General features: G+C 56.2%; 1 protein-coding gene across 7 annotated transcripts in view; it reads left to right on the forward strand.

The window, feature by feature from the left end:
• PITPNM3 (PITPNM family member 3) overlaps positions 1-24,498 on the forward strand; it is a 91,429-nt gene that overhangs the window by 57,566 nt on the left and 9,365 nt on the right. For 5 of the 7 annotated variants that reach the window (XM_059906770.1, XM_059906767.1, XM_059906765.1 and 2 more), the window contains 13 exons: positions 5,393-5,469; positions 5,825-6,060; positions 8,949-9,138; positions 9,541-9,663; positions 10,118-10,302; positions 12,759-12,931; positions 14,210-14,380; positions 15,688-15,882; positions 16,408-16,562; positions 19,430-19,546; positions 21,949-22,065; positions 22,370-22,518; positions 22,800-22,949. In XM_059906770.1, the coding sequence (XP_059762753.1) occupies positions 5,393-5,469; positions 5,825-6,060; positions 8,949-9,138; positions 9,541-9,663; positions 10,118-10,302; positions 12,759-12,931; positions 14,210-14,380; positions 15,688-15,882; positions 16,408-16,562; positions 19,430-19,546; positions 21,949-22,065; positions 22,370-22,518; positions 22,800-22,949 (2,038 nt within the window). Of the gene's footprint in view, positions 1-4,409; positions 4,536-5,392; positions 5,470-5,824; positions 6,061-8,948; positions 9,139-9,540; positions 9,664-10,117; positions 10,303-12,758; positions 12,932-14,209; positions 14,381-15,687; positions 15,883-16,407; positions 16,563-19,429; positions 19,547-21,948; positions 22,066-22,369; positions 22,519-22,799; positions 22,950-24,498 lie in introns of all 7 variants that reach the window. The other 2 variants (XM_059906771.1, XM_059906766.1) reach the window with 2 other exon arrangements.

A 24,498-nucleotide genomic window follows, 5' to 3' on the forward strand; every position in this document is an offset into this window, starting at 1 on the left:
TTAATTTGCAACAGGGCTTGCCTGGAAATTGACATGAAGCTCCCTAGATAGAATCAACCACTTTGAAAATCCAGGTGACATTTGCCACCTGCCATCTCTTGGTTCCTCTTCCTCCCTCTGGCATCCCTCAAAGCAACTCACCCATCATGCCTGCAGGTCCCATTAGGTCTAAGAGTCTAATTCTGCTGGGCATGGAGGCTTGAACTCACACAGCATGCTTGGACTCATGGAATCTCCGACTGCCTGACTTCCTAAGAGGGAATGAGGTCTGACCCCCTCATTTTGCGGTCGTGGGGAGAGTGCCCGAGGTCACCCTCTGACTAGGGTACTCATTTCCCATCCCAGGACTCTGTCCATGCCTGTCTCCCGTGTATGTGTCCTTCTCCATGGGCGTCTACCTGGGGGATTGGGGCCGTGATCTGAGCCTCCTGCTTGCAGCTGAATGAAGCTCTAGATCTTCCCAGACATTTCTAGGTATATGCCGTGCATCTCACATCAGAGCAAGATAGCCAAGCCATTGGGCTTATGCAGACACACACGTGTGTGTGTGTTTGCCCATGCATGTGCTTCCATGTGCTCTAAAGGATTAGATACTTCTGCAGATACGTCTCAGGACATGCCATGTGGCCTCAAGCTGGGCCCAGCTCTGCTCAGTTGACCCCAGGAGTGACTAAGAGAGTTGGGGCGACTGCCAGGGCTGGTAGAATGGAGGGTAAAATTGAGGGGTCAGCTTTAGCCCGGGGGCACCCCCAGCATCCACTCCTTGTGGGTCCCAGTGGCGGGTGGCAAGGGAGATGGAGTCTTTGGCCAAACTGGGTGATGCTTTGCTTAGGGTGCCGAGTGCGTGGGTGACGACCTTGGCTTTTGTCTTGAGAGGAGTGTAGCACATCGGTAATTAGAAGGGATGATCATGATTTGCGCCTTTCCAAGGATGTGATTAAGCAAAAATAGCCTCTATTCTTCAGCCGGCAGGAGGAGGCACGGTGAGCTGGGTGTCCTGGTGCCAGGGCTGGCAGGGGTGCTGGGAGCAGGCGTTGCAGTAGCTGGCCTGCCTCAGAGCTTGTCACAAAACATTGTCACAAAAACAGTTGTGGTCTCACCCCGCCCCAGATCTGGGCACGGCAGGGACCCAGCCTGAATAACGCCATGCAAACAGAAATGAACAGGAAGTGGGAAGAAACAGGCAGCCTGGTATGAGGTCCTGGGGCCCCTGGAATGTGGCTCCTCACCACCCAGGAACCCCTGCCAGCAGCTCTTGTCACCAGAGGCTCTGGGGAAGCCTCTAGGGGCAGAGTGATAAGGCCCCGGCCAGGATGCTCTAGAATTCCCACAGGTTCCCTGATACCACTTTCCCTGGGGACTTTCAAGAAATGTGCCTCGTGGTGGACGATGCTCCCCTGGTCCCAATTTCTCCTGGGGGTTTGACGGCATAGAGATGTCTCATAGGTCACGTGTACCCTGGGATCTTCACTTGCAATAGGTTTTCACAGAAATGTCATACTAGGTCCTGACCACTGACTGGTAAGCCTTGCTCTCATGGGGTCCACAGTCTGATGAGGAAATTAGACAAGTAATCTCACGGCAGCAAGCCAGGCCCAGCCAGGCACGCTGTGAGATAACCATCTCTGCCTGAGTAGATCTGAGAAAGCTTTCCAGAGGTGGTGACAATTGAGCAGGTTCGTAGGTTAGGTAGGAGTTTGCTGGTCTGCAGAGGGAGGAAGGGCTTCCCAGGCAGAGGGCTCAGCATGAGCAAAGGCATGGAAGAGTGAAAGAGTTGTGTCTTGTGGGTGAGTCAGAGCCAGTGGCCTCAGTCATTGTGGTGGGAATGTCTGGTTCTTAGAAGAGCAGAACCCTTGTGGGCAAGGTACTGGCAGATGGGTTCTAGGCTGCCTTTCTGTTGGTCTACAGAGACCTCTTCTAAGACTGAAGATGGGGAAACTCTGGTCCTGTTGGTCAGCTCTCAAGGGGCCAGAATCCAGATCTGGCAGGCGAGGTCTCCCCACCTCCATCTTCCAGAGCAAAACATTTCTGGCTTTTGTGCATTAAAAGGAAGCAAGTCTCCATCTTCAAACAGCATGGGAGGCCGGACTCTTCCCCTTGGCTAGGGAAGGCGTGAGCCATGCTGAGGACAGCCCTGCTGGTCTCCCATCTCCACTGAGCCTGGAGCTGCCTCAGCGTCATTTGTGGCCAGGACGCAGCGCGGATTTGATGCCCAGGGCATCACGTGGGCCCCAAGGGAGCTGGCCACGGGAAGATCAAGGATGCGGGTGCTCTCAGTCTGTGTAATCACTGAGGGTGCAGGATACAGTCCCCACCTACTGGAGGACATGGTGCCCAGGAGATGGCAGGACCATCATGTCTTCCCTGCGACTTATTTATAGCCTCGCTATGGTAATTTGTGGCAATCACAGCATTTAATTCTGTAATCACACTGCAAGCAGACATCCAGCCCAGTGAGGCTGGGGAGGCTGCCAGGGCTTAGGGAGGGACTTGGGGGCAGGGCAGGAGTGTGGAGGCGGTGATGTCCCCATCAGCCTCCGGCCCCATTGTGTCAACTGTGGCCCTGGCTCCGTGCCCCCCGATGCACCCTGGATAATAGTAATAATAATAATAATAATAAACTACTAACACATATAGCACTTACCATGTTCCAGGCCCTGTCCTAAGCACTTTGTATATATGGGCTCATTTATCCTCATCACCACTCTGTGAGGTAGCTACTATTATTATGCCCATATTCCAGATGAGGAAACTGAGACACAGGGCACACAGCTGGTAAGAGCGTAGATTTGTACTCAGGCATTCTGGCTCCAAAGTCCATGGTCCCAACTAGGTTTCTCCCAGCCCCAGAAGTGAGGGGTCTCCCAGGCTCCCCGCCCATGACCTCAGCTCTGCCCAGCTCCTGGTTCCTCCTGGTCCAGCTGCCCCAGAGCTGCACACATCACGAAGTATGGTTGCTTCATCCTGGGGAAGCAACACTCAGCTTCCCTCCTGGACACTCTCGGGGTTTCCTACTAGCGAACTTTCACGTGTGGTGGGAAGAAGTCTCGGGGGCTTTAGTCTTCAGGGTGTCACATCAATTTGTGCTCCTGTTTTTTCTCCTGCAGAATGGGGATTGTCGTGTCTACCTCACTGGGAAGCTGTGGAGATCAGGGGGATGGGAGGGGAGTCACTTTGTCAAGCATCGTCTTCTGCTGAGTGTGGGGCAGCTCCCTCAGTCTTATTAGTTGTGCGGTTTGGGGCAAGTGACCTTGGTTGTTTGAGCCTCAGTTTTCTCATCTGTCAAATGGGGCTAATAATAAGAGGACCACAGCTCAGAGGATAACTGTGGGGACTAGATGAGATGGTACCTGTAAAGCTCATTGTGCCTTGGATGTAATAAGTGCTCAATAAAACTGAGCCATTTACTGGTGTCTTTAGCATAATCCTGTCCTGAAAGCAGGGCCCAGACCTCTTCTAGCCAAGCCCAGGGCAAGGTCTACAGGATGTTCGAATTAAGGCAGAAGAGTCTGAGCCACTGAAGCAGTCTTAGTAAGTGCAGGGCAGAGTCCGGCCTCAAAACAAGTTTTTTCTCGTCCTCCTCCAAGCCAAACCTCTCCATCATTTGGGAAATGATTTCCTGTCTGTGTGGGCAGCAGCTCCGAGCTCATAAAGCAGTTACCCTTAGACCAGGGTTGTGTCTGTGAGGACAGAATATTTCAGAAAGGCACTTGCTGACTGAGAAAAGCTTCTCACTTGGAATTCTTTGCACGCACCCTCCCCTGGGGCCAGTAGTGGCTGAGAAGATGTTGACTTAGAAACACGTTGGCCAGGGCTCTCACCCACGCCTACCCTACTGCAGGGTTGCCTGTAAAGCCCCTGGGAAGGCCCCTCCCCAGATGTGACTCCTAGTGGGTGCTGCAGGCTCGTGGAAGGGGGTGGGGTGGAGTGGGAAGGAGAAAGGGCCATCCTGTCTAGAACCGGCTGCTTTAGAGATGAACCGCTTGAAGGCAAACAAGTGGTTCACAGTCTAGCTTTGTGGTTCAGCAACACAGAGAAAATAGTATCCTTCTCATGGGGAGAAAGGAGAGGTGGTGAGGATTCCTCAGTGTGGCTGGAATCACCGGGTGGGCCTTGAGGGGGCCGTTGGATGTCTTGGAGGCGCCCCTCCACCGGAGAGTCCAGTGCAGTGACATTCAGAAATGCGGGTGTTAGATCAGATAAACTGTTCTGTAAGGAGACAGATAGTCCATAGTTTCGGCTTTGCCAGCTGTAAGAACTCTGTGGCAATTACTTAATTCTGCTGCTGTGGCACAAAAGCAGCCATAGACAATACATAAATGAAAAAGTCAGTTGTGTCCCAATAAAACTTTATTTACAAAAACAGACGGCGGGCCAGATTTGGTCCACAGCTGTAGTTTACATGTTAGAGGAATGAGAGCTCAGCCAGGGCTGGATGCCGAGGAGCGCTTCCTGGAGGAGGACATGGCAGCCGAGAGAAGCAAGAAAAGCATTCCTGGCCGTGGCTGGCTTCACCCCAAATCTCGTGTGTGACGGTGAGTGTGCTCCTGGATGCTGGCCTTGCCTCTCGGAGGATCCACCTTCCCTGGACCGGGGTCCCATAATTTAAGGCCTTGCTGTCACTCCGAGAGCTTCAAACAGATCTTTTAAAAAATACTTTACTCAGCTCCTCTGGTTGTTTTCAGAGGGATGCTTGGCCCAAGTTTCCCTCCATAACTGGTAGTCACCAGATGGCATTTGTCCTGTTGCTCTCTCATTACTGGTGAGGAAGAGCAGAATAGTTCCTTTCTGGGACACCCCTCCTGGCCTCAGGGACAGACAGCATCCATGATGGCCTCACACTGCCGGCTTCCCTTTCTTTTTCTTCCTTTTTTTTTTTTTTTAAATAAATTTATTTATTTTTGGCTGCATTGGGTCTTCGTTGCTGCGCGCGGGCTTTCTCTAGTTGCGGCGAGCAGGGGCTACTCTTCATAGGGGTGCGCGGGCTTCTCATTGCGGTGGCTTCTCTTGTTGTGGAGCACGGGCTCTAGGTGCACGGGCTTCAGTAGTTGCAGCACGCAGGCTCAGTCGTTGTGGCGCACGGGCTTAGTTGCTCTGTGACATGTGGGATCTTCCCGGACCAGGGCTCGAACCTGTGTCCCCTGCATTGGGAGGCAGATTCTTGACCACTGCGCCACCAGGGAAGTCCCCGGCCTCCCTTTCCTCAGGAGGAGAAAGGTTTCAGGTTGTGTATCTGTCGGCGGCAGGGGCTGGGCAGCGTGACCCTCCCGAGCTGGGGACGCTGTCATTCCAGCTCACCTGGGAGCCCAGGCCTCATGCCAGCTGGGCCCAGGGAACATCCAGTCACCGTGAGGGAGGCCTGGAGATGCTGAGTCCTCTGTCCCCCCCACAGGAGAACTGTACCGGGTTTCCTTGAGAAGACAGAGGTTCCCAGCCCAGGGAAGCATCGAGATCCACGAAGACAATGAGGTGGGTTTCTGAGGGTGTCTGGGCCACCTCTGTGGTCAGGATGTCAGGAAGAGCCCCGAGCTGGTAGACAGGCCACCCAGTTTTCACTCAGCTCTTCATCTGACTTGCTGTGTGACGTCGTGCTGGTCCCTGTCCTTCTCTGGGCTTCTGGGTCCCGTATGAACAAAAAGAGTCTCTTGGGACTCTTCCCACCCCAACACGGAGGGGCTTGCCCTCCTGGCAGCCTGTGCCCCTCACTCTGAATGCACAGGAGGCGCCGTCAGAGTCCCCCTGTGTCTGTGTGATTCTCTGTGTGCCCGCTGCCCCCACCTCCCCACTGCCTGTCTCTCTCTATCCTGACTGATGTCCCTCTTAGGAAGGCTGCCCGCAGCGCTCCTGCAAGACGCACGTCCTCCTGCTGGTGCTGCATGGGGGGAACATCCTGGACACGGGCTCGGGGGACCCGTCCTGCAAGGTGGCCGACATCCACACCTTCAGCTCCGTGCTGGAGAAGGTCACGCGCGCCCACTTCCCCGCAGCCCTGGGCCACATCCTCATCAAGTTCGTCCCCTGTCCCGCCATCTGCTCTGAGGCTTTCTCACTCGTCTCCAAGTGAGTCCCTTTCTGCTTGTTTGGACTGGCTGGGGTTGGTGGGGGGCCGAAGCGGAGGGGCTGCCCCTGCCACGTGGGTACGTGGTGGGCAGGTGGGTGCCTGCCTAGGCCTCTCTGGGGTGTCAGGTCCCGATCAACCACGAGCATCATCGGTGGGAAGTGGTCAGCTAGAGTCCACAGTGATTAACACTCGCGCACCGAATCCTCCTCTGCCCGGGGCTGGGTGGCGCTCAGACCCACTTCCTGTGCTCAACAGGCCCTGGTCTCGTTGGCCCAGACAAGGAAGCTGAGGCATTGAGAGGTTAAGCAGTGTCGTCAGGGTTACGCAGCCCGTGGACCCAGGAGCCAAACTCAGGCAGCCCCACTCTCGAGCCACACAATTAAGAGCCAGTAGAGATGTGTGCTATGATGGAGGTGGCACAGGGCACTGCGGACACTCAGAGAGAGGGCCAGGGAGGCTTCCTGGAGGAGGTGACTTTTGGGTGTGCTTTGAGAGTAGCGTAACTTGTCAAGGGTGTGGGCTCTCCGGTCAGCCTGGATTTGAGTTCCGGCTGTGTAACCTGGGGAAGTTGTTTAACCTCTCCCTGTGTGTTTCCTTATCTGTAAAATGGGGATGATCATGGTATTAACCACCTCCTAGAGTTTTTGTGAGGATTCTGTGTGCTAGTGCGTGTGAAGCACGTGGCAGGGCGCGGGGATTAGCTGAGACTCACGACACCATCCTGGTAGGAGAGAAGGCACTGTCCTTGCTGGTGGACAGTGGGCCGGGGCAGGAGAAGAGGACCCTGCTGGCTGGGAATAAGGCAGTGTGCTTGCAGGGCTTAGTTCTTCACGAACCTGCCCTGGAACCGGTGCGGGACAGATAGTGAAACTGGGGGCCCTCAGAACCTGGGGGGCTTTGGGAGATCCTGCCCACTGCTCCAGGCCCCGGGGGCTCCCTCAGGGGCTCCCCAGATGCCTGCCCTGTTGAACCAGCTGAAGGTGGCGCCTGGAGCCAACTGGGAGCCCTGGCTGCTCAGCGGTGATATAGGCAAACAAGACCCTGAGCACCCGTGTGGCAAACGGCTGGCTCTCGAGCCTGGAGCCGGGAACTTTCTGCAGCTGGGGTGAAAGGGAGGCCAGTGGCACCTCGGTCTCGCCCCTCACCCCCTTTCATAGCTTCTGCAGAGGAGCCCCCATCCATGTGGGGTTTGGGGAGGGTGGAGAGGGATCCCCAGCCTGGTGCCAGCTCCCCAGGGGGATGGAGTGGGTGCTCTGGATCAGGTGTGGCTCTAAGGAGAGGGGCTCAGCGTCCGGCTGCTTCAGGGGGAACACGGGGAGGGTATGTGGGGGTCTCAGTTCTCCCCTCTGAGAGAGAAAGGAAAGTCTCCTCTGCCTTCTAGATTTATCCGTGTTCCCAGGACACGGGCTGGGCAGATCCCAACCAGAGTTGGAAGGAAGGAGATTCGGTCAGGAAGGAGAGTAGTTCCCCAGCCTGGTTAATGGCCCAGATCCCGGGTGTGATTTTTGTTAAACTGCTAGGCGGTGGGGCCTCCCCCTGGGTCGGCTGAGTCCAGAGGGGAGGAGCCCTAGAATCTGCATCCTGACTTCCTCCAGGCTTTTGCTCTGCAGCGGGTTTGGGAAGCAGAGCTGAAAGAAGGCTCTGTCCGTCACTGCCAATAGTCGGAGTTAATTGTGTTCCTTCATCATCAATCTCAGGACTCCCCACCCCTACCCCCTCTCCCCCAGGACATCTGACCTCCAGAGCTGGGTCACCCAGCCCAGGCCTGATCTCCAGGAAGACGAATGGCCCGGCATCCGCTGGAGGGGACAGCGAGAGGGAGCCTAGCTCTCCCCCAGGCAGCTCCTTACCCGGGCCATCGATCACCCCTAATCACTGCTGGGAAGGAGGTCTTTCTCAGCTAATTAAAATCTCTCCGGCTGCAATTGAGGGCTGTTTCCTCTAATTTGTGTTTCTTTTGGAGATGAGGAATGGCTGTTGGGCCCGCCTGGCACACCATGAGGTCCCTGCCTCCTGTCCAGGGTGCCCTGAGCCCTGTCACCTTCCCCAGTTTCTGTCAGGTCCCTGTTGGGCCCTGGGTTGACCTGAGCTTGGACTATGGGGAAGGGCAGGCTCTGGGGAGGGGATGTACAGTCCCTCCCTCTGTTGTCCCTCCCGGCCAGCTGGGTCCGATGCCCCAGGGGACAGAGGTAGGACAGGTGGGGTGCGGGCAGGCATAGGCAGCTGGGGGCTGGTCCCTGATGGGGCTGAGCTGCCCAGAGAGAGGGAGGCAGGAAGTGAGGGGCCCACACAGCGGCTGAGGATCAATCCACTGGTAGGGGTGGTGCTGTAGGACAGGCTCTCTTAGTCCTTTCTGGGGTCACAGACCTTTCTGCAAAGCCCTTGATGGCTCTGGATCCTCTCCCCAGAAAGATGGACACGATATCATGCGTGCAGCTGTGTGCCCACCTCCAAGCTGTGGCCAATGTGTGATACCCATGCCTGGCACGCCCTATCACCTCCCTTCTAGCTTCCCTAAAGCCTTTCTTGAGGCCTAGTTCAAACCTCACCTCCTCCAGGAAGTCTGCCATGATGACATGTCCCCACCCTGATCCACACCAGAGGCTTCCTCCATAACTGGGGTGTCCTTTGAGGCCACACAGAAAAGGGCAGAGAGCACTGCTGTCATAAGAGACACAGGGCCCACATCATGGCTGGCACGGGATGGACATACAGGGGATTCAGCAGAGGCTTGCCCCTCCCTCCACCCCCACCCCATTGCCTGTGCTTTGTCTCGTCCGGCTCCTGCCTGGGTCCTCCTGAAGAGTCCCTGAGCCGAACGCCCAATTCCTGGCCAGCATGTGCTCTCTTTTGCCCGGCTGGGCTTACCTTGGCCCCCTGTCTGCAGCCTGAATCCCTACAGCCACGATGAGGGCTGTCTCAGCAACAGCCAGGACCACGTCCCTCTGGCCGCCCTGCCCCTGTTGGCCATCTCCTCCCCGCAGTACCAGGATGCAGTTGCCACCGTCATCGAGCGAGCCAACCAGGTGTACACGGAGTTCCTCAAATCCCCCGATGGGATTGGCTTCAGTGGGCAGGTAGGACAGCCTGCCCTCGCCTCCCCGTCCTGGTCCCTGCCTGGAGAGAGGCTGGGGTCGTCCAGAAGGATCTAGACCAGGGTGCCCTGGAGCCCTAGCTTCTGAGATCCAAAGAGGCTTTTGAGGTCTTTGGGTTTATCCTCATTTTACAGATAGAAAAACTGAGGCCAACATCTGAGTTCTGATTTTCAGTCCATGCCGATCTGTGGCCCAAGTCTGACCCCTGACTGTAGCCTGCTTCCCGTCCTCAGGCTGACCCTCCCATCCCCCTGTTGGGACTCTCAGTGCCTCCCTGGGACAGGCTCCTTGGTCCCCCGCGGACAGGCGACCCACGCTCTGGCTGGGTGTGGAGTGGGGGGGTGGCAGTGGGCAGGCCTGCGGTCCCAGCTCTGCCTTCTCCAGGTGTGTCTCATCGGGGACTGTGTGGGGGGCCTCCTGGCCTTCGATGCCATCTGCTACAGCGCAGGGCCCTCAGGTGACAGCCCTGGCAGCAGCAGCCGGAAGGGGAGCGTCAGCAGCACCCAGGTGCGGGCCAGAGAGTGGGAATGGGGGAGGGTCTGTCCTTGGGAGCCCCAGCCCCGGCCCCAGGGGAACAGGGCCTCTCTTGGGGGAGCAGTGTTAGCTTTTCATGTTTGTGCTGTGACATCCACGTTACAAGGTATCGTATCACAGTCCTGCAAGAGTAGTGGGAGGTTATTAATACAGGTGAAGAAACTGAAGCCCAGAGAGGGCTCATGCCGGGTTTGGTCCCTAGACGGCTGTCCAGAGTCCCGCTGGATTGCCGAGCCCTTTGGACTTGGGGGACAGCCCTGTGCCTAAAATCCCACCGTTACTGTGCTGTGGCTCCCATGCCCCTTTTGGAAGACGTACTGCCTCTCACACCGTAGGAGAAAGGGGTTCATTTGTGCTGGGGGAGGAGGCGGGGCCCCAGAGTCTCCGGTGACTGAAGTGTCCTCCTGTCCTCTGCTCGGCCCCAAAGGACACCCCGGCGGTGGTGGAGGAGGAGTGCAGCCTGGCCAGCAGCAAGCGGCTCAGCAAGAGCAGCATTGATGTCCCCAGCGCGCTGGAGGATGAAGAACCCAAGCGGCCATTGCCACGGAAACAGAGCGACTCCTCCACCTATGACCGCGAGGCCGTCGCCCAGCATCACGCCTTCCTATCAAGGTAACCGCTCCCTGTGCCTGCTGCCTTCCAGCAAAGCGTCCAGGCGGACAGGACCTCGGCCCACAGTCATCTGGGAGACCTGTGACTCCCAGGCCCTTGCATCGGGGTGGGGGGAAGGGACCAGCACTGAAATGCTGGGACCAAGGCCATTCCCCACGGACCCTGCGCCCAGACCCGGGACTCTGCACGCTGTGCCCGCCCCACTCCCCAGCTTGCAGAGAGATGGGGGCAGTCGGTCTCACCAAGAGAGTAGATGCTGCGCTTCAGCCTACTTCACTGATGGTCTTAAGAATCTGGTGAAAGAACAGATGTAGGTGTGTTTTGTATTTCTTAGTATTGTGTTCTTGGTAGTTCTCAGATGGGGCAGCAGAGGCCAAGGAGGTTAGGAACTTTCCAGGGATCACACAGCCAGTTACTGGAGAGCTGGGGTCAGCATTTTGGTCTCCCAGTGCCCAGCACCCAATGCACTCTCATTCAAAGGCCAGCCGGGTCCCTCCATGGAACTGCCCACCCTTTAACTTCCTAGAAGAGGCATGTTAACAGACACTGGCTAAGTGAATTATCTGTACATTTATTCAGGATTCAAATGGGTATTGAACATAGATCCAAATGGGAAGGAACGCCTCTTTTCTTCTTCCCTCTCTCCTCAATTCTCTCCTTCCATCCTCCCTCCTTCTTTTCTACCCAAATGGTAAGTAGCAGGAGGTCATCACAACATTTGGAAAATGTATCCTCTCACCACTGCTGACTTTGGAGTATTTCCTTGCAGTATATTTTTTACATGCTTTGCCTATAGTTTTACTTTAAAAACCCCTCTTATATTGTGGTCTTTTCCCCATATAATTAAAAATACTTGGTAAATATTCTTAAAAATATTTTTTTGAGTGAATGGATGACATCTTACTTAGTCCCAGTAACTGGACACTTTGGTTTTTTCCAGTTCTTTGCAATTATAAACAGCACTCCAGAAACATCTTTGTGCATAAATATTTATATATATATATATATATATTGGGGTTATTTCATTCAGATGGATTCTTGGAGGAAGAATTATTAGGTCAAAGGCTCCGCATATTCAAATCATATTTAAAGCCCCTCTGAAAGATTATTCTTTAGAAAAGCAGCTACATTTCAAGTCAGGTTGCAAGGTAAAATCATACCATTTCTGGTTCATCCTTGAAAAATCCTTTAAGGAAGCCCCAAATTTGGAGAGTGACGTGAAGTTGGAGGCTCTCGATAGCTGGTCCAACAAAGCCAGCTCTTCCTTCTGGTGTAGGGACAGATGGCTGTTTCTCTGGCAGTTACGTAGCTGGTGTGTGTTTCGGGACCACGCTGTACATGAGACACGAATTGTTAAACACCAGGTGGTCATCCTCACTGCAAGATGCTCACACTGCGAGAGGCGGGGGGCGTGTGGGGATGCAGATTCAACTGCCCAGACCCTCGCGCACAGGGGATGGGGGACTGGCACACATTATTTCGACTGTTATTTCTAAGATTCCCTTTCTCCTCCAACTTGAGTATTTTAGTAGAATTTGCATTCCGTTAATGGATTCATAGATCATGCGATCCTGCTGGACTTTCTTCCAATTTTAGTATATGTGCTGCCGAAGCGAGCACCCTGCTGGACTTTCTTAAACCCCGAGCAGTACCTAAATGCAGCTGGAAGGTCAGGGAGGTCCCCAGTTTTCTGCCCATTCTCAGCAGCTCACTCTGGGTCTGTGGCTAAACATCAACTTGAAGTCTTTGGGGCAACGGGCACCTGGGATGGGAACGGCTGGAATTCTGTGTGTCTCATGTTTTTCTCTTTAAGCTCAGCTTCCTTTGTGGGCTGGAGGGGAGGGAAGACCAAGCTGTTTGCATCTGTGTCTGTGAGTTGCCTGGAACATGAGTTACCATGAAAGCCCTCATCCTGGCAGAACTGATGTCACCCAGCTGTCTGGCCAAGCCGGGCTTCTTCGCTGGACAGGGCAGGAATTCATAGTGTGGCCATCACAAGACCAGTACGATGGGGCAGACCTGCCAATGCGCAGGGGGCTTGGGTTTTCAGGTGCTCAGTCCATTTTAGTGAAGAAAGTTTGACTGGATCATGGCCACGCGTGTTTGTTCAAGTAGCGCCTGTGGCTGCTGGTGTGCCACGCGGCAGAGTTGAGTTATGTAGATGTGATGGAGGCCACATGGCCCCCGAAGTCTGAAATATTTACCATCTGGCCCTTTACAGGAAAAGTTGGCTGACTGCTGCCTTACCCAAATGTTGGCCAGGCCTTGGTGTTGGATGCTGAGATGGTCGCCAACTCATGTCGGTGATCCATCAAGTGGACTCCGGGTCTGAGCCCCGCCCCAGAGATGGAGGGCTGGGTGCTGCACCGCGGACCTCAGGCTGCTCTGCTAAGTGCTCACTCCCTGTGCTTGGTCCTCCCCTAACCTGCGCTCCCCTGTCTTCCTCCCTCGGCCAGCATCCACTCGAGCGTGCTGAAGGATGAGGCTGAGCCCCCTGCGGCCGGGGGGCCCCAGCTCCCCGAGGTCAGCCTGGGCCGCTTGGATTTTGAGGTGTCCGACTTCTTCCTCTTTGGCTCGCCCCTGGGCCTGGTCCTGGCCATGCGGAGGACGGTGCTGCCCGGACTGGATGGTGGGTGTGGCGCGGGCTGGGGTCCAAGATGCCTTTGGGTCACTAGGCCACTGTGTGAGGGCCTGGAACTGGGGAGAGTGGGGGCGGGGAGGGCCACGGAGTTGGGGTAGATGAAGCGAGAGGCGAGGAAGAAGAAGGAGGGGTGGGGGGGGAGGGAGAGTGGGGCAATTTCCCTAGATGGGCAAAGGTGAGGCAGCTCCTGGTGGATTTCGCTGTCCCTGTCACATGGCCCAGAGTGATTTGTGCCCCCATTGTCCAGTTGTCATGCTGTCAGGGAAGAGAAGCCCTATTGCACCCACCCCCTCCATCCCCAGCGCCCAGGCAGGCCCTCTGCAGCGAGGTTGGTCTTACTGCCCCCTGCAGATGCCCCGCTCACCTCAGTGCCTTTGCTCTCGCAGTCCCTGCAGCCTTCAGTGCCTTCTCCCCATTCCTCTAAAATACACACGGAGGTGATTTGCACCAGCAGATGGCTTAGCAATGACTCTGAGGATATAAGAGGCTGGAGGCACCTCGGAGAACAATGGATCAGGGATTCTCGAATTTCCTTAGCACCAAAGCTTACCAACAGCCTGCACTATGGAACAGATAAGAAGTGGGGGGGGGGGGGGGTCTGCTAGAAGTCGGGGAAGGAGGCAGAATCCCACGGCCACCCTTGACGTTGCTAAGGAAACCTAGGGCTCCCTGTATGCTGGACCGTCCAGTGCCCTGTGAGGGACAGGGAGGCACGTTGATGAGCTGAAGCCTCAGTGGAGACACCTGCTGGTCAATGGGAGAAGTGTTCTGTCAGCTCTGGCAAACTAAGAAGTCTACTTACTACTGGACCTGGGAATTGAGCGGGCCGAAGGAAGGGGTGCTGATCCTGACTGAAAGATCCTAGGTCCGCTTCATAGATCAGGGAGCAACTAAGTGACAGCTAGAAGAATTTAAAGGAGTTTGACCAGTGGAAATAGTGGAGGGCGTCCTGCTAGGAGGAGGGGCAGCTTGAGCAGAAGCACAGAGAAAGGAAAGCAGCAAGCCTGGCTGGGGTCACCGACGTCCACCATGGCTGTAGTGCTGGGCGCCTACAGCGGTGCTTCTAGGTGGGGCAGGTTGGCAAGGCATTGAAGGCCAAGCTGAACCTAATGGCTTTGATCCTGTTGGTAGCAGGGAGCCACGGCAGGTTCTTGAGCAGAGGAGTAGGCTACTCAAAGCTGCAGTCAAGGGAGCCTCCTAGGGCCAAGGGAACAGGTGCTCAAGGGGCTTCCCCCATGTATCCTCCCACTCCCCACCCCCACCCAGGTTTCCAGGTACGTCCTGCCTGCAGTCAGGTCTACAGCTTTTTCCACTGCGCAGACCCCTCTGCCTCCCGGCTTGAACCACTGCTGGAGCCCAAGTTCCACCTGGTGTCGCCCGTCAGCGTGCCCCGCTACCAGAGGTTCCCGCTGGGTGACGGACAGTCCCTCCTCCTTGGTAGGCCCTCGGGAGTGTAAGAGTGTGCTGAGCCAGAGGCTGGGCCCCAGCTAGGAGGCGCCCCAGGGCCACCCTCTCTGGTCCAGCCCCTCCAAGCTAGTCAGCTGTCAGAGTGACTAGACTCACCTGAACAAGGTCTCTGTGCTCTGTGCGGGGGGGACAGGAAGACAGCTGACTCACCTGCCTTCCGAACAGCCCACCTGTGTGAGCACCTGTTCTGCAGGAGGCATCTTTGGGCTCTGCCCCGTGACCAGCTCCCATGGCCAGGACCAGCATAATACTTGAGTTGTCAGACCTGATTGCAAGTCCGGGGATCCATGATGAGTGCTATTCCTAGAGCCCAGCCTGGACTCTGGAGGGGCAGGGCAGGGAGTGGGTCACCCTGGAGGGCTTCATGGAAGAGGGGGCCTTCAACCAAGGCATTTGGACAGGTGGAGAAGAGCTGGAGGATGGGGGTTGGAGAGAACTGCTGGGTGGAGGGAACAGCAGGAGAAAGGGCAGGTGGGTTTGGGGGAGGGCCAGTGGCCTCCAGGGCTTAAGTGGGGTGAGCCAGGCATGGACTGGGGTGAGGCCAAGGCGAGGCCTCTATTGGACAGTCAGGGGCTTGGAGATCAGAGCCTTGGCTCCGTACCACAGTTCAGGAAGTTTAGCCAAGCCTGTTCAGAGATTTGGGCTAGATTGGGGGCGGGGGTTGCTGTGCACGTGGCTCGTTCAGGATTAAAATCCAATTTACCCCCCTCGCCCCCATTTCAAAGGAAACTTAATTTCCAAAGTCCTCTTTTGTCAGGCGTTTCCGTAGATAGAAGGGGCTCTAAAACCTTCCCACATCTTAAAATGTGTCACTCTCTGCTCAGGGCATCCCCCTGCCCCCAGGGGGCGTCCTCGCTCCCAGGCTGGAGGCCCCCTTCATTTCCAAGCTCAGCCACAATCCTCTGTGGCCCAGGGAGGGGTCTGATACAAGAGCACATGGTGGTGTGCCACCTGTGACCTCAGCTGGTGCTTCTGGGGCAGTGTCCCAGACGCGCCCTCGGCAGCTCTACCGGGGCTGGACGTGATGGCTGGGACCCTGACTCGTGCCTGCCTAACCCATGGCTTGGAGGAGGTGAAATCTGACTGCATGCTATGGTGAGGGGGTCCCATCAGGCCCTGGGGCAAGAGGTGCGGGCCGCCCGTTGGGCGGGTGAGGCAGCAGGCCGGCCTGGCTCCTCCCTGGGCGCCCAGCCTCCCGCCCAGCACGGGGCTGGCGCACACGGGCAGCTTCATCTGAGGCCCACCACTCGGCCTTGACTGTGAAATTCCCCCTCCAGCTGACGCCCTGCACGCCCACAGCTCCCTCTTCCTGGAGGGCAGCTCCCGGGGCAGCCCGCCGCTTCTGGAGGCGCCTGCCTCACCCCCTCGGGCCCCGAGGTCCCAGCGCCCGGGGCGGAGGATAAGCCAGGGCAGCTCCCACAGTGAGAGCTCGGAGTCCTCGGACAGCCTGGCCCCCGTGGGCACCTCCCGCAGTGAGTGAGGGTCTCCCGGGCCTTGCTTGGATCCGCGGGAGGGGGAACCCTCCTCCGGGTGGCCGCTGGCCCACTGCCGGGGCTGCTGAGGGCGGGGGAGGAGGGGAAAAGGGAATCCAGACCGAGCTCTGACCTCAGAGAGAACTGTGACCTCTGACCGTGGACTGAGCCGTGACCTTGCCAGGCCTCGACTTAATCCGAACGTTCAGTTTTCCCCCTGGGAGTCCCTGTGACCAACAGCCCTGGGTTGAGTCTGTGCCCGTCTCCGTGGGTCAGGCCCCCATCCCGGGGACCAGTTTGCAGTACACGTCCTGGGGGAGGGGTGGGTATGCGATGGGGCTGGGGGTGGTCGAAGGTGGAGGAGGAGCGGCACATTTCCCAGAGCTCATTCTGAGCCGAGCGCTCTGGCCCCCAACTTGTGCCCCGAGTGGCACATCCACCCCTGGATCCGGGCCCCAGGGTCCCACGCTGCCCCTTGGGTCAAAGCCCCGGGCAGGCCGCTCTGACCTTGCCTCCCTCTTGGAGCCGCAGTCACAGCCAAGTGGTGGGGCAGCAAGCGCATCGACTACGCCCTGTACTGCCCCGATGTCCTCACCGCCTTCCCCGCCGTGGCCCTGCCGCACCTCTTCCACGCCAGCTACTGGGAGTCCACGGACGTGGTGGCCTTCATCCTCAGACAGGTACTGCCGTCCCTTCTCGGGAGGGCGCATCCTTCTGGGGGGAAGAGGCTGACCTCGCGGGCCACGTTGGACGCTGGGAAGGCACCAAAGCGCGGCGATTGGGGGGGTGACCTGGACAGACAACGGTTTTCCTAAGGAACACTGGCTTCTGGCCAATGGCGTGGTACTTTCTAGAAAATTAAGTAGACACCACGTAGGAGAATGTACCTATGTTTCAACTTGGAGACTGGAGTCATCATGCCTGTTCCCCTGTGGGTCTCAAGGTCCTCATCTCTAAAATAGGTGGAGAGAGAGGCCAATGACTGAGGGAGAGCCTGGGGGGGTAGAGGCTGGGAGGTGAGGGTCGGATCACATGCACCCTCCACGGCCAAGGTCAGAGGGAGATTTTATACTGGGTCCAATGAGAAGCCACTGCAGGGTTTTGAGCAAGGGAGAGATACTGATATTTTAGAAGGAAGTCCTGTGGCTGCTGTTTGGAGGGCAGGAGAGCAAGCGTGAGGCCCTGCTATGAGGTAAGCGTGGGACCCCAACTTTGAGGTGGCGGCTTGGGCTAGGGAGCTGGTGGCGGAGGTGCCGAGGAGCCACCGGGTTTGAGGTGTGGTGACAGGACCTGCTGACATTCGGGCTGCGAGGGAAGGAGGGGAGTCCCTCGAATCCTGGTTTCCACTCGATTAGCTATGGTGACACCATGCCCTAGGGCTGGGGAAGAGGGGGGCTGGGTGGGAGGGGATACTGAGTCATGGGTCTGGACCTGGGAAGATGAGATGCCTGTTAGATGTTGGGAAGGAAGGTGAGTGGAGAGTCTGGAGCTTAGCTGGCTTGGAGATAAAAATGTGGAGTCATCAGAGCTTGGATGGCATTTAAAGCCAGCGATGGATTACCCTGCTTCTCATACCAATTCCCATGTGTGTGTTTTTTCCCCACACCAAGCAAGTCTCTGACCTCAGCTGGGTGTCCTATAATTTCACTCAGTTTTGACATTATCTACCTAGAGATAGGGTCAGATCCCACAGGTTGAGGGCTCAGCCCTACAACTGCCCGCCCCTCCCCCATCAGATGTCAATCTTCAGGTCATCACCTGGGTTTCTCTCTCTCTCTTTTTTTTTTTTAAACATCATGAAAAATTTTTTTCTTTATTTTTTTTGGCTGCGTCGGGTCTTAGTTGGCGCACATGAGATCTTCATTGAGGCATGTGGATCCTTTTGTTGCAGCGCGTGGGCTCTCCGTTGCAGTGCATGGGCTTCTCTCTAGTTGTGGCATGCAGGTTTTTCTCTCTCTAGTTGTGGCGCACGGGCTCTGTAGTTTGCGGCACATGGGCTCTCTTGTTGAGGCGTGTGAGCTCAGTAGTTGTGGCGCGTGGGTTTTAGTTGCCCCGCAGCATGTGGGATCTTAGTTCCCCGACCAGGGATTGAACCCACGTCCTCTGCATTGGAAGGCGGATTCTCTACCACTGGACCACCAGAGAAGTCCCTCACCTGGGTTTTCTGACCCACGGGCTATAGAATGGAGGTTCCAAAGATCCTCTCCTTGGATTCAGTTAATTTGCTAGAGTGGCTCACAGAACTCAGTTTATTTACTAGATTACTGGTTAATTATAAAAGGATTTTATAAAAGGAGCAGCCAGATGGAAGAGATGCAAAGGCCAGGGTATGGGGAAAGGAGCTGGAGCTTCCATACCCTCTCTGAGGGCACCACTGTCCCCAAATTCCCATGTGTTTACCAACCTGGAAGATCTCCAAACCCCATCCTTTTGGGGTTGTGTGGAGGCTTCATTACATTGACATGATGGATTAAATCACTGGCCATCGGTGATTGAACTCCACCCTCCAGCTCCTCTCCCCTCTCTGGAGGTGGTGATGTGGGGCTGAGGTGGGACTGAAAGTTCCAACCCTCTGTTCACAAGGTTGGTTCTCCTGGCAACCAGCCCCATCCTTAGATGCGGTTCAAGTCACCTCATTAACATAACAAAAGACACCTTTGTCCCTCTCACTTAGGAAATTCCAAGGATTTGAGGAGCTTTGTGCCAGAAATTGGACAAAGACCAAATATATACTTCTTATTATAAATCACAATATCACAGATACCGAGGGAGTTACTGTAGATGGAGAAGTTCAGGGAGGGGTCCTGGAGCTCCTCTGGGGAGAGAGGAAGAGCCACCGAAGGAAACGGAGGAGGACATCCCTTGAGGTCGGAGGAGGACCAGAGCGGATAGACGGGAGGGGGCCGCTGAGTTGGGCAGGATGGAGGTCACGGGGCCTTGGCAAGAATGGCTTCAGGGGAGACACAGGTTCGGAAGCCTGCCTGGAGTGAGGGAGGGGAGAAGGCAGGGGGGAAGTGGAGACAGTGCAGGGCGAGTCGTCTGTGGACTTTTGCTGTCAGGGAGAACAGGAGCATGTGATAGTTGTTGAGAGGGGTCCCAGGGAGAGGCACTATGACGGCATATTTAGATGCCAAGGAGAATGACCCAGTAGTGAGGGACTAGCCAGCGATGTCGGGGTGAGAGGGGAGCTGGCTCCATTGTGTCCCTGAGGAGGTGGGTGGGGCTGGGTGGGACCAGGGCTCCAGCCGGCCTTCGATAAGGGCCACCCACCGTAATGGGGGGAGGCAGAGAATGGGTACAGACGCAGGTGGCTGCTAGGTTTGGGTGTCGAGAGCAGAGGCTGCTCCCAGGCCAGAGCATTTGCGAGACAGTGGTCTGGCCCCAGCTGTCAGGACAGGTGGGCAGAGTGGTAGGTGCTGGGGGCTCCCGGCCTCCTGAGGGTCCCAGGCTGGGAGGTGGGGAGGCCTGGGGGAGGACCTGACACCATGGGGAGGAGGGAGAGGGGTCCAGATGGCCTGACCCGGAGTCCTGCTGGGCCGCTGATCAGGTGATGCGCTACGAGAGCGTGAACGTCAAGGAGAGCGCTGGCTTGGACCCCGCAGCACTGAGCCCCACCAACCCCCGCGAGAAGTGGCTTCGTAAGAGGACCCAGGTCAAGCTGCGGGTATGTGCTTGTTGGAGGTGCCTACGGGTTGAGGCTGTGGTCTCCGGGAGGTGGGGCTGCCCCCGGGGGCTGGGGCATCCACACGGCGGGGAAGGGCTTTGGTTTGCTCCTCAGATCTCCGTGCTCATACATGCTGGGATTCAGGCTTAGACGAGGCCCCCAGGGCTGCAGTGGAGGGGTGGGGGGAGTAGGTGAGATGGGGGAGCTGGTTCCCCGTGGCCTGGCTCCACAGGAGCACCTCGGGAGGGGGTCCAGGGCACTGGGGACGGTGAGGAGATGCCAGTTATGGAGCGACTGCTATACGCCAGGCCTCTGTAGATGTACACAGGGGTCCGAAAGAGTCCTACACACAACCACGGGGCTCACAGCCTGGTGTGGCATTTGCCATCATATAGAGGGAGGCGCAGATTAGGAAGAAGATGTAGAGAAGGATTGTCAGGGCAGGCCGTGCAGCGTTTCCCTGAAGAAGCATCATCTCTGCAAGGTATTGACGTATGAATAGGAGTTCAGTAAGCATACATTCATTTACTTAGCAAGCGATCGTCAACGCCCACTGTGTCCCAGACCCTTTGCCAAGCAGTGGGGCACAGGGATTTACAAGCACAGCCACCTCTGTGGTGGGCACTTCCAGTCCTGTGGGAACATCAGACATGGACCCCAAGAACAGTCCTAAATGGTAGAAGGTGATCAGTGATCCACGAATCAACTCTTTTTTTGGTAAACATATTTATTGAGATATAACCACATTTTATACAATTCACCCACTTAAGGTGTGCAATTCAATGTATCTTAGTATATTCACAGATGTGTGCAACCATCATCATGGTTAATTTTAGATCGTTTTCATCACCTCCAAAAGAAACCCCTTACCCTTTAGCTACCATCCCCCTCCCCCAGCCCCCTACCCCCACCCCTAACCTTAAGCAACCACTAATCTACTTTCTGTCTCTATAGATTTGCCTGTTCTGGACATTTCATATAATGGAATCATACAATATGAGGTTCTTTGTGTCTGGCTTCTTTCACTGAGCACCTTTTTCAAGGTTCACCCACGTTGTGGTTTGTGTCAGTACTTCATTCCTTTTTATGGCATCTTCCCATGTGTTCATTTCCATGAATGAGCTCTTCCCTTATCAGTATTCTTGTAAGCAGGCCTGCATCTCCCACTTGACTGAGGGTTTCCAGGTCAGGGTCCATGACTGGTTCCACTCTGCATCCCCAGAGCCCGGCTCTGGGACCAGTGCAGATGAGATGCCTGCAAACGTTTGTTGAAGTGAATTAAAATACCATGGGAATTGAGCGGAGGTAGAGACCATCTCTGGGGAGTCCACCAATGCCTCCTGGAGAGGACGAAGTTGAGTCAGGTCTTAGTGGATGGGCTGGAAGAAGGAGGCAGGGGACCAGGGATGCCGTGGAAAGTGGGGGGACCAGCGTGAGCAAAGGCCCAGAGGCCTCTGCAGAGCCTGACCTGAAAGAACCAGTGGGGCTTCGAAGGGCAGCAGCAGGACATGGGACTGAAAAGATTGCCCAGCAAAGTTTTGATGCCAGGCTCAGGGTTTGGACTTCATCCCGAGGGCCCGGGGGTTTAAAAGATCTGTGCTTTATAAAGATGGTTGATCTGCCACGGGGAATGTTTTTGAATAAGGGGGCTCCTTTAAGATGCTACTAGCAGAGCCCAGGTGAGAGGTACCTGGGTGTGGGAAAAGACACAGATGTGGGTGGTTCTGTGAAGATAGAGTGGTTTGGGTCTTGAAGCCAGGCTGGGAGTGGTGGGCAGATGGAGCCAATGTAGGCCTTTGAGCTACGGAATGAATTGAAACCAGACGTGAAGAAGGAAGGGGATGCTGGGATAGTTACAGACAAGTGACGCGACGTCCAGCATTGCTCCAGGATGATCTGGAGCGGGGTGGGGGAATCCAGCCAGGGAAGAACAGAACCAGAATGGCCGTGACTGGTTTCCGGCCACACGAGATTTCCTACACTGTTTTCTCTACCCTTGACATTTAAATCGCCCACGAAGCAAAGACGGATGGTAAACGGCTACTGGATGTGAGCCGTGATGAGGAAGGAAGAAGTGAAGGTGAGCCTCAGTTTCCAGCCTGGGGGTCTAGAAGGATGCCAGGCTCTGAGGACTGGCGTTACCTCCGGGCCATGGGGACGATCAAGAGCGGAGAATGCTGGTCTGCAGGAGCCCAGGGCCCCTTGGAGACAACGTGAGGGTCTAAGGGTCTGTTTCCCTTGTGGATTCCATGGGGACACATCTCGGAAACTCTGATGAGGTTAATAGGAAGGAAGGCAATATCCGGCAGGTGCGCAACCCTCCAGCTGATCCTGTGGCTGATGGAAGGAAAAAGCCAGGTCAAGTCCCCTTGCAGAGGTTGAGCTGGTTTCTGTCCTTCCAGAATGTCACCGCCAACCACCGGGCCAACGACGTGATTGCCGCCGAAGACGGCCCCCAGGTCCTGGTGGGGCGGTTCATGTACGGGCCCCTCGACATGGTGGCCCTGACCGGGGAGAAGGTACAGAGGCTGGGCCATCCCCTCCTGGGTACCACGTGGCACGTGGGGTGAGGGCCGCGGAAGGCCTGGCTGCACGAGGTGGGAGACGCTCACGCAGGTCAGGGAGGGAGAGCGGGAGTGAGGGATGGACCGGGTGCCTCGGAGAAGCTGGTGCGGCTGCAGTGGAAAGAGGAAAGGTGGTGGGAGCCAGGAACTAGCATCGGACAGGACCCCAAGCCCTGCTGTCTTGGCAGAGAAGAGCTCCCAAGCCCAGCCCCAGCCCCCCGGCCTTCAGCGATTCCCCTGGTCCCCTCACTGCCTGCAGGTGGACATCCTGGTGATGGCAGAGCCTTCCTCCGGCCGCTGGGTGCACTTGGACACGGAGATCACCAACAGCAGCGGCCGAATCACGTACAGCGTGCCGCGGCCCCGGCGCCTGGGGGTCGGCGTCTACCCCGTGAAGATGGTCGTCAGGTAAGACCCAGGGGACATTCTCGTGGTGGTTTCACCCAATTCCATGGCCCTGCCAGCCAGGCCTGTCCAGAAGATGGGGTCCTCGAGGTACTGTCTTTTGGACCCTGTCCTTGTCTGCAGGGAGAGAGGAAAATGAGATGTGGTCACAGCTGTAGCATCAGGAGATGCTGCCCAGGTTCTCTCTCAACCTGGCCCCAACTGAGCTCTGACCCCGGCCGTGGGCTGACCTTGGCCTCAGGCTGACACCTGACCTTGAGCGCACGGCTGGCCATACCTTTCAGGGGCGACCAGACCTGCGCGATGAGCTACCTCACGGTGCTGCCCCGGGGCATGGAGTGCGTGGTCTTCAGCATCGACGGCTCCTTTGCGGCCAGCGTGTCCATCATGGGGAGCGACCCCAAGGTCCGGCCGGGGGCAGTGGACGTTGTCCGGTGAGTGCTCCCTCCCTGCAGGGGATGTGTCCCCCCGGGGCAGGGGCCAGCAGCCCTGGGGGATATGGGCTGTGTTTTTCTAGTTTCCGCTAGGAATTCCACTGGTCTCTGGGCCAGGAGCCAGGAGTCCTGGCTTCACCTCCAGGAGTAATTTACTGAGGGCCCTTGAGAAACTCGGATGCCCTCCCTCCCTCCCTCCCTCTGTTTATTCTAACACTGTCTGAGCATTCTGTGCAGTGAATCAGGCCTGGTCTCTTGCATTCAGATCCCAATCAGGATAAAATTGGTGTGTTCTGATTACCGGTTGCTGTGTAGCAAATGGCTCCATACTTAGCAACTGAAGATCATACTTTATTATTCTGTCACATCGTTGACTGGGTTCTGCCGGGAGTTTCTCATGGGGGGTCTCTCCAGCAATGGCAGTCAGGTGGTGGTCCAGGCTGGGGGTCATCTAAGGGCTCCACTGAGCTGGAGGTTCAAGATGTTCAAGATGGATGATGAACTCATGTGTCTTGTTCCTCGGCTGGGGTCCCTCTTTCTCTCTCTCCATGTGGATGCTCCATGTGGCCAGCCAGGTGGTCTCAGACAAGCCAGACTTTGTACCTGGTGGCTGACTTCCACCATGGTGACCGGCCTCCTCTGGTTCCTAGAGACCCAGCTGGAGGCTACAAGCGTTCTGAGGACCCAGCCTCGGAACTCAGTGTCCTTTCCACTACGTTCTATTGGTTCTAAGTGAGTCGCAGGGTCAGCCCAGATTCAAGGGGAAGGGACCACATAAAGGTGTGAATACTGGGACACATGGCTCACTGGGAGGCCATCTTTCGAGACTAGCTAACACACAGTGCTAATCGAGAGATTGCAGCTATTACAGCTGATTGGAGAAAGCAGAGCAGACTTCCTGGGGCAGGTGACATTTGAGGCAACTCCTGAAGGACGGCTATATATATATATATATATATTGCCGTCCATGCCATTGTACAAATATTAGCACATGCAGAAAGACAAAAAGAAGAAAATACAAAACTGGTTTTGATAGGCCAAGAAGGTGGCAAGGACAGGGACGACCATGTGTGGGGAAGAGGTGGGGCAAGTTTAGGGCCATTGGATGTTGGAGGCCAGATTGGGACAGGGCAGGAGGTGTGGCAGGAAGCATAGCTTCCTAGGGCTATCGTACTGATGAGAGAGGTGCAAACGGAGTTTGCCAATAGAAGAGCAAGAGAGGTACCACTTTAGTCTCTCCCTCCCTCCCTGCCTCCCTCCCTCCACTCTTTTCTGAGGCTGGCTCTGGGCCAGGCTCTAGGCTGGGCAGTGATGCAGAAAGAGATCCTAGTTAGAGGAAATTCACAGTCCAGTGGAGAAAACAAGCCATGGGCATGAGAAACCGTACTCCAGGACTCCAAGTGACCAGAACGCCAAGAGTGGGACCGATCCCGGGCCCTGGGAGTTCTTGGGGACTGGGTCAGGGGACTGCCCTGCATCACCCCAGCAGCAGTGGTCACTGTGGGGAGAGAAAACTAGTCTGGCTCAAGGACTCCTATGAGACTGTGTA

This window comes from Balaenoptera ricei, chromosome 20, assembly GCF_028023285.1.
Source record: "Balaenoptera ricei isolate mBalRic1 chromosome 20, mBalRic1.hap2, whole genome shotgun sequence".
NCBI lineage: Eukaryota > Metazoa > Chordata > Mammalia > Artiodactyla > Balaenopteridae > Balaenoptera > Balaenoptera ricei.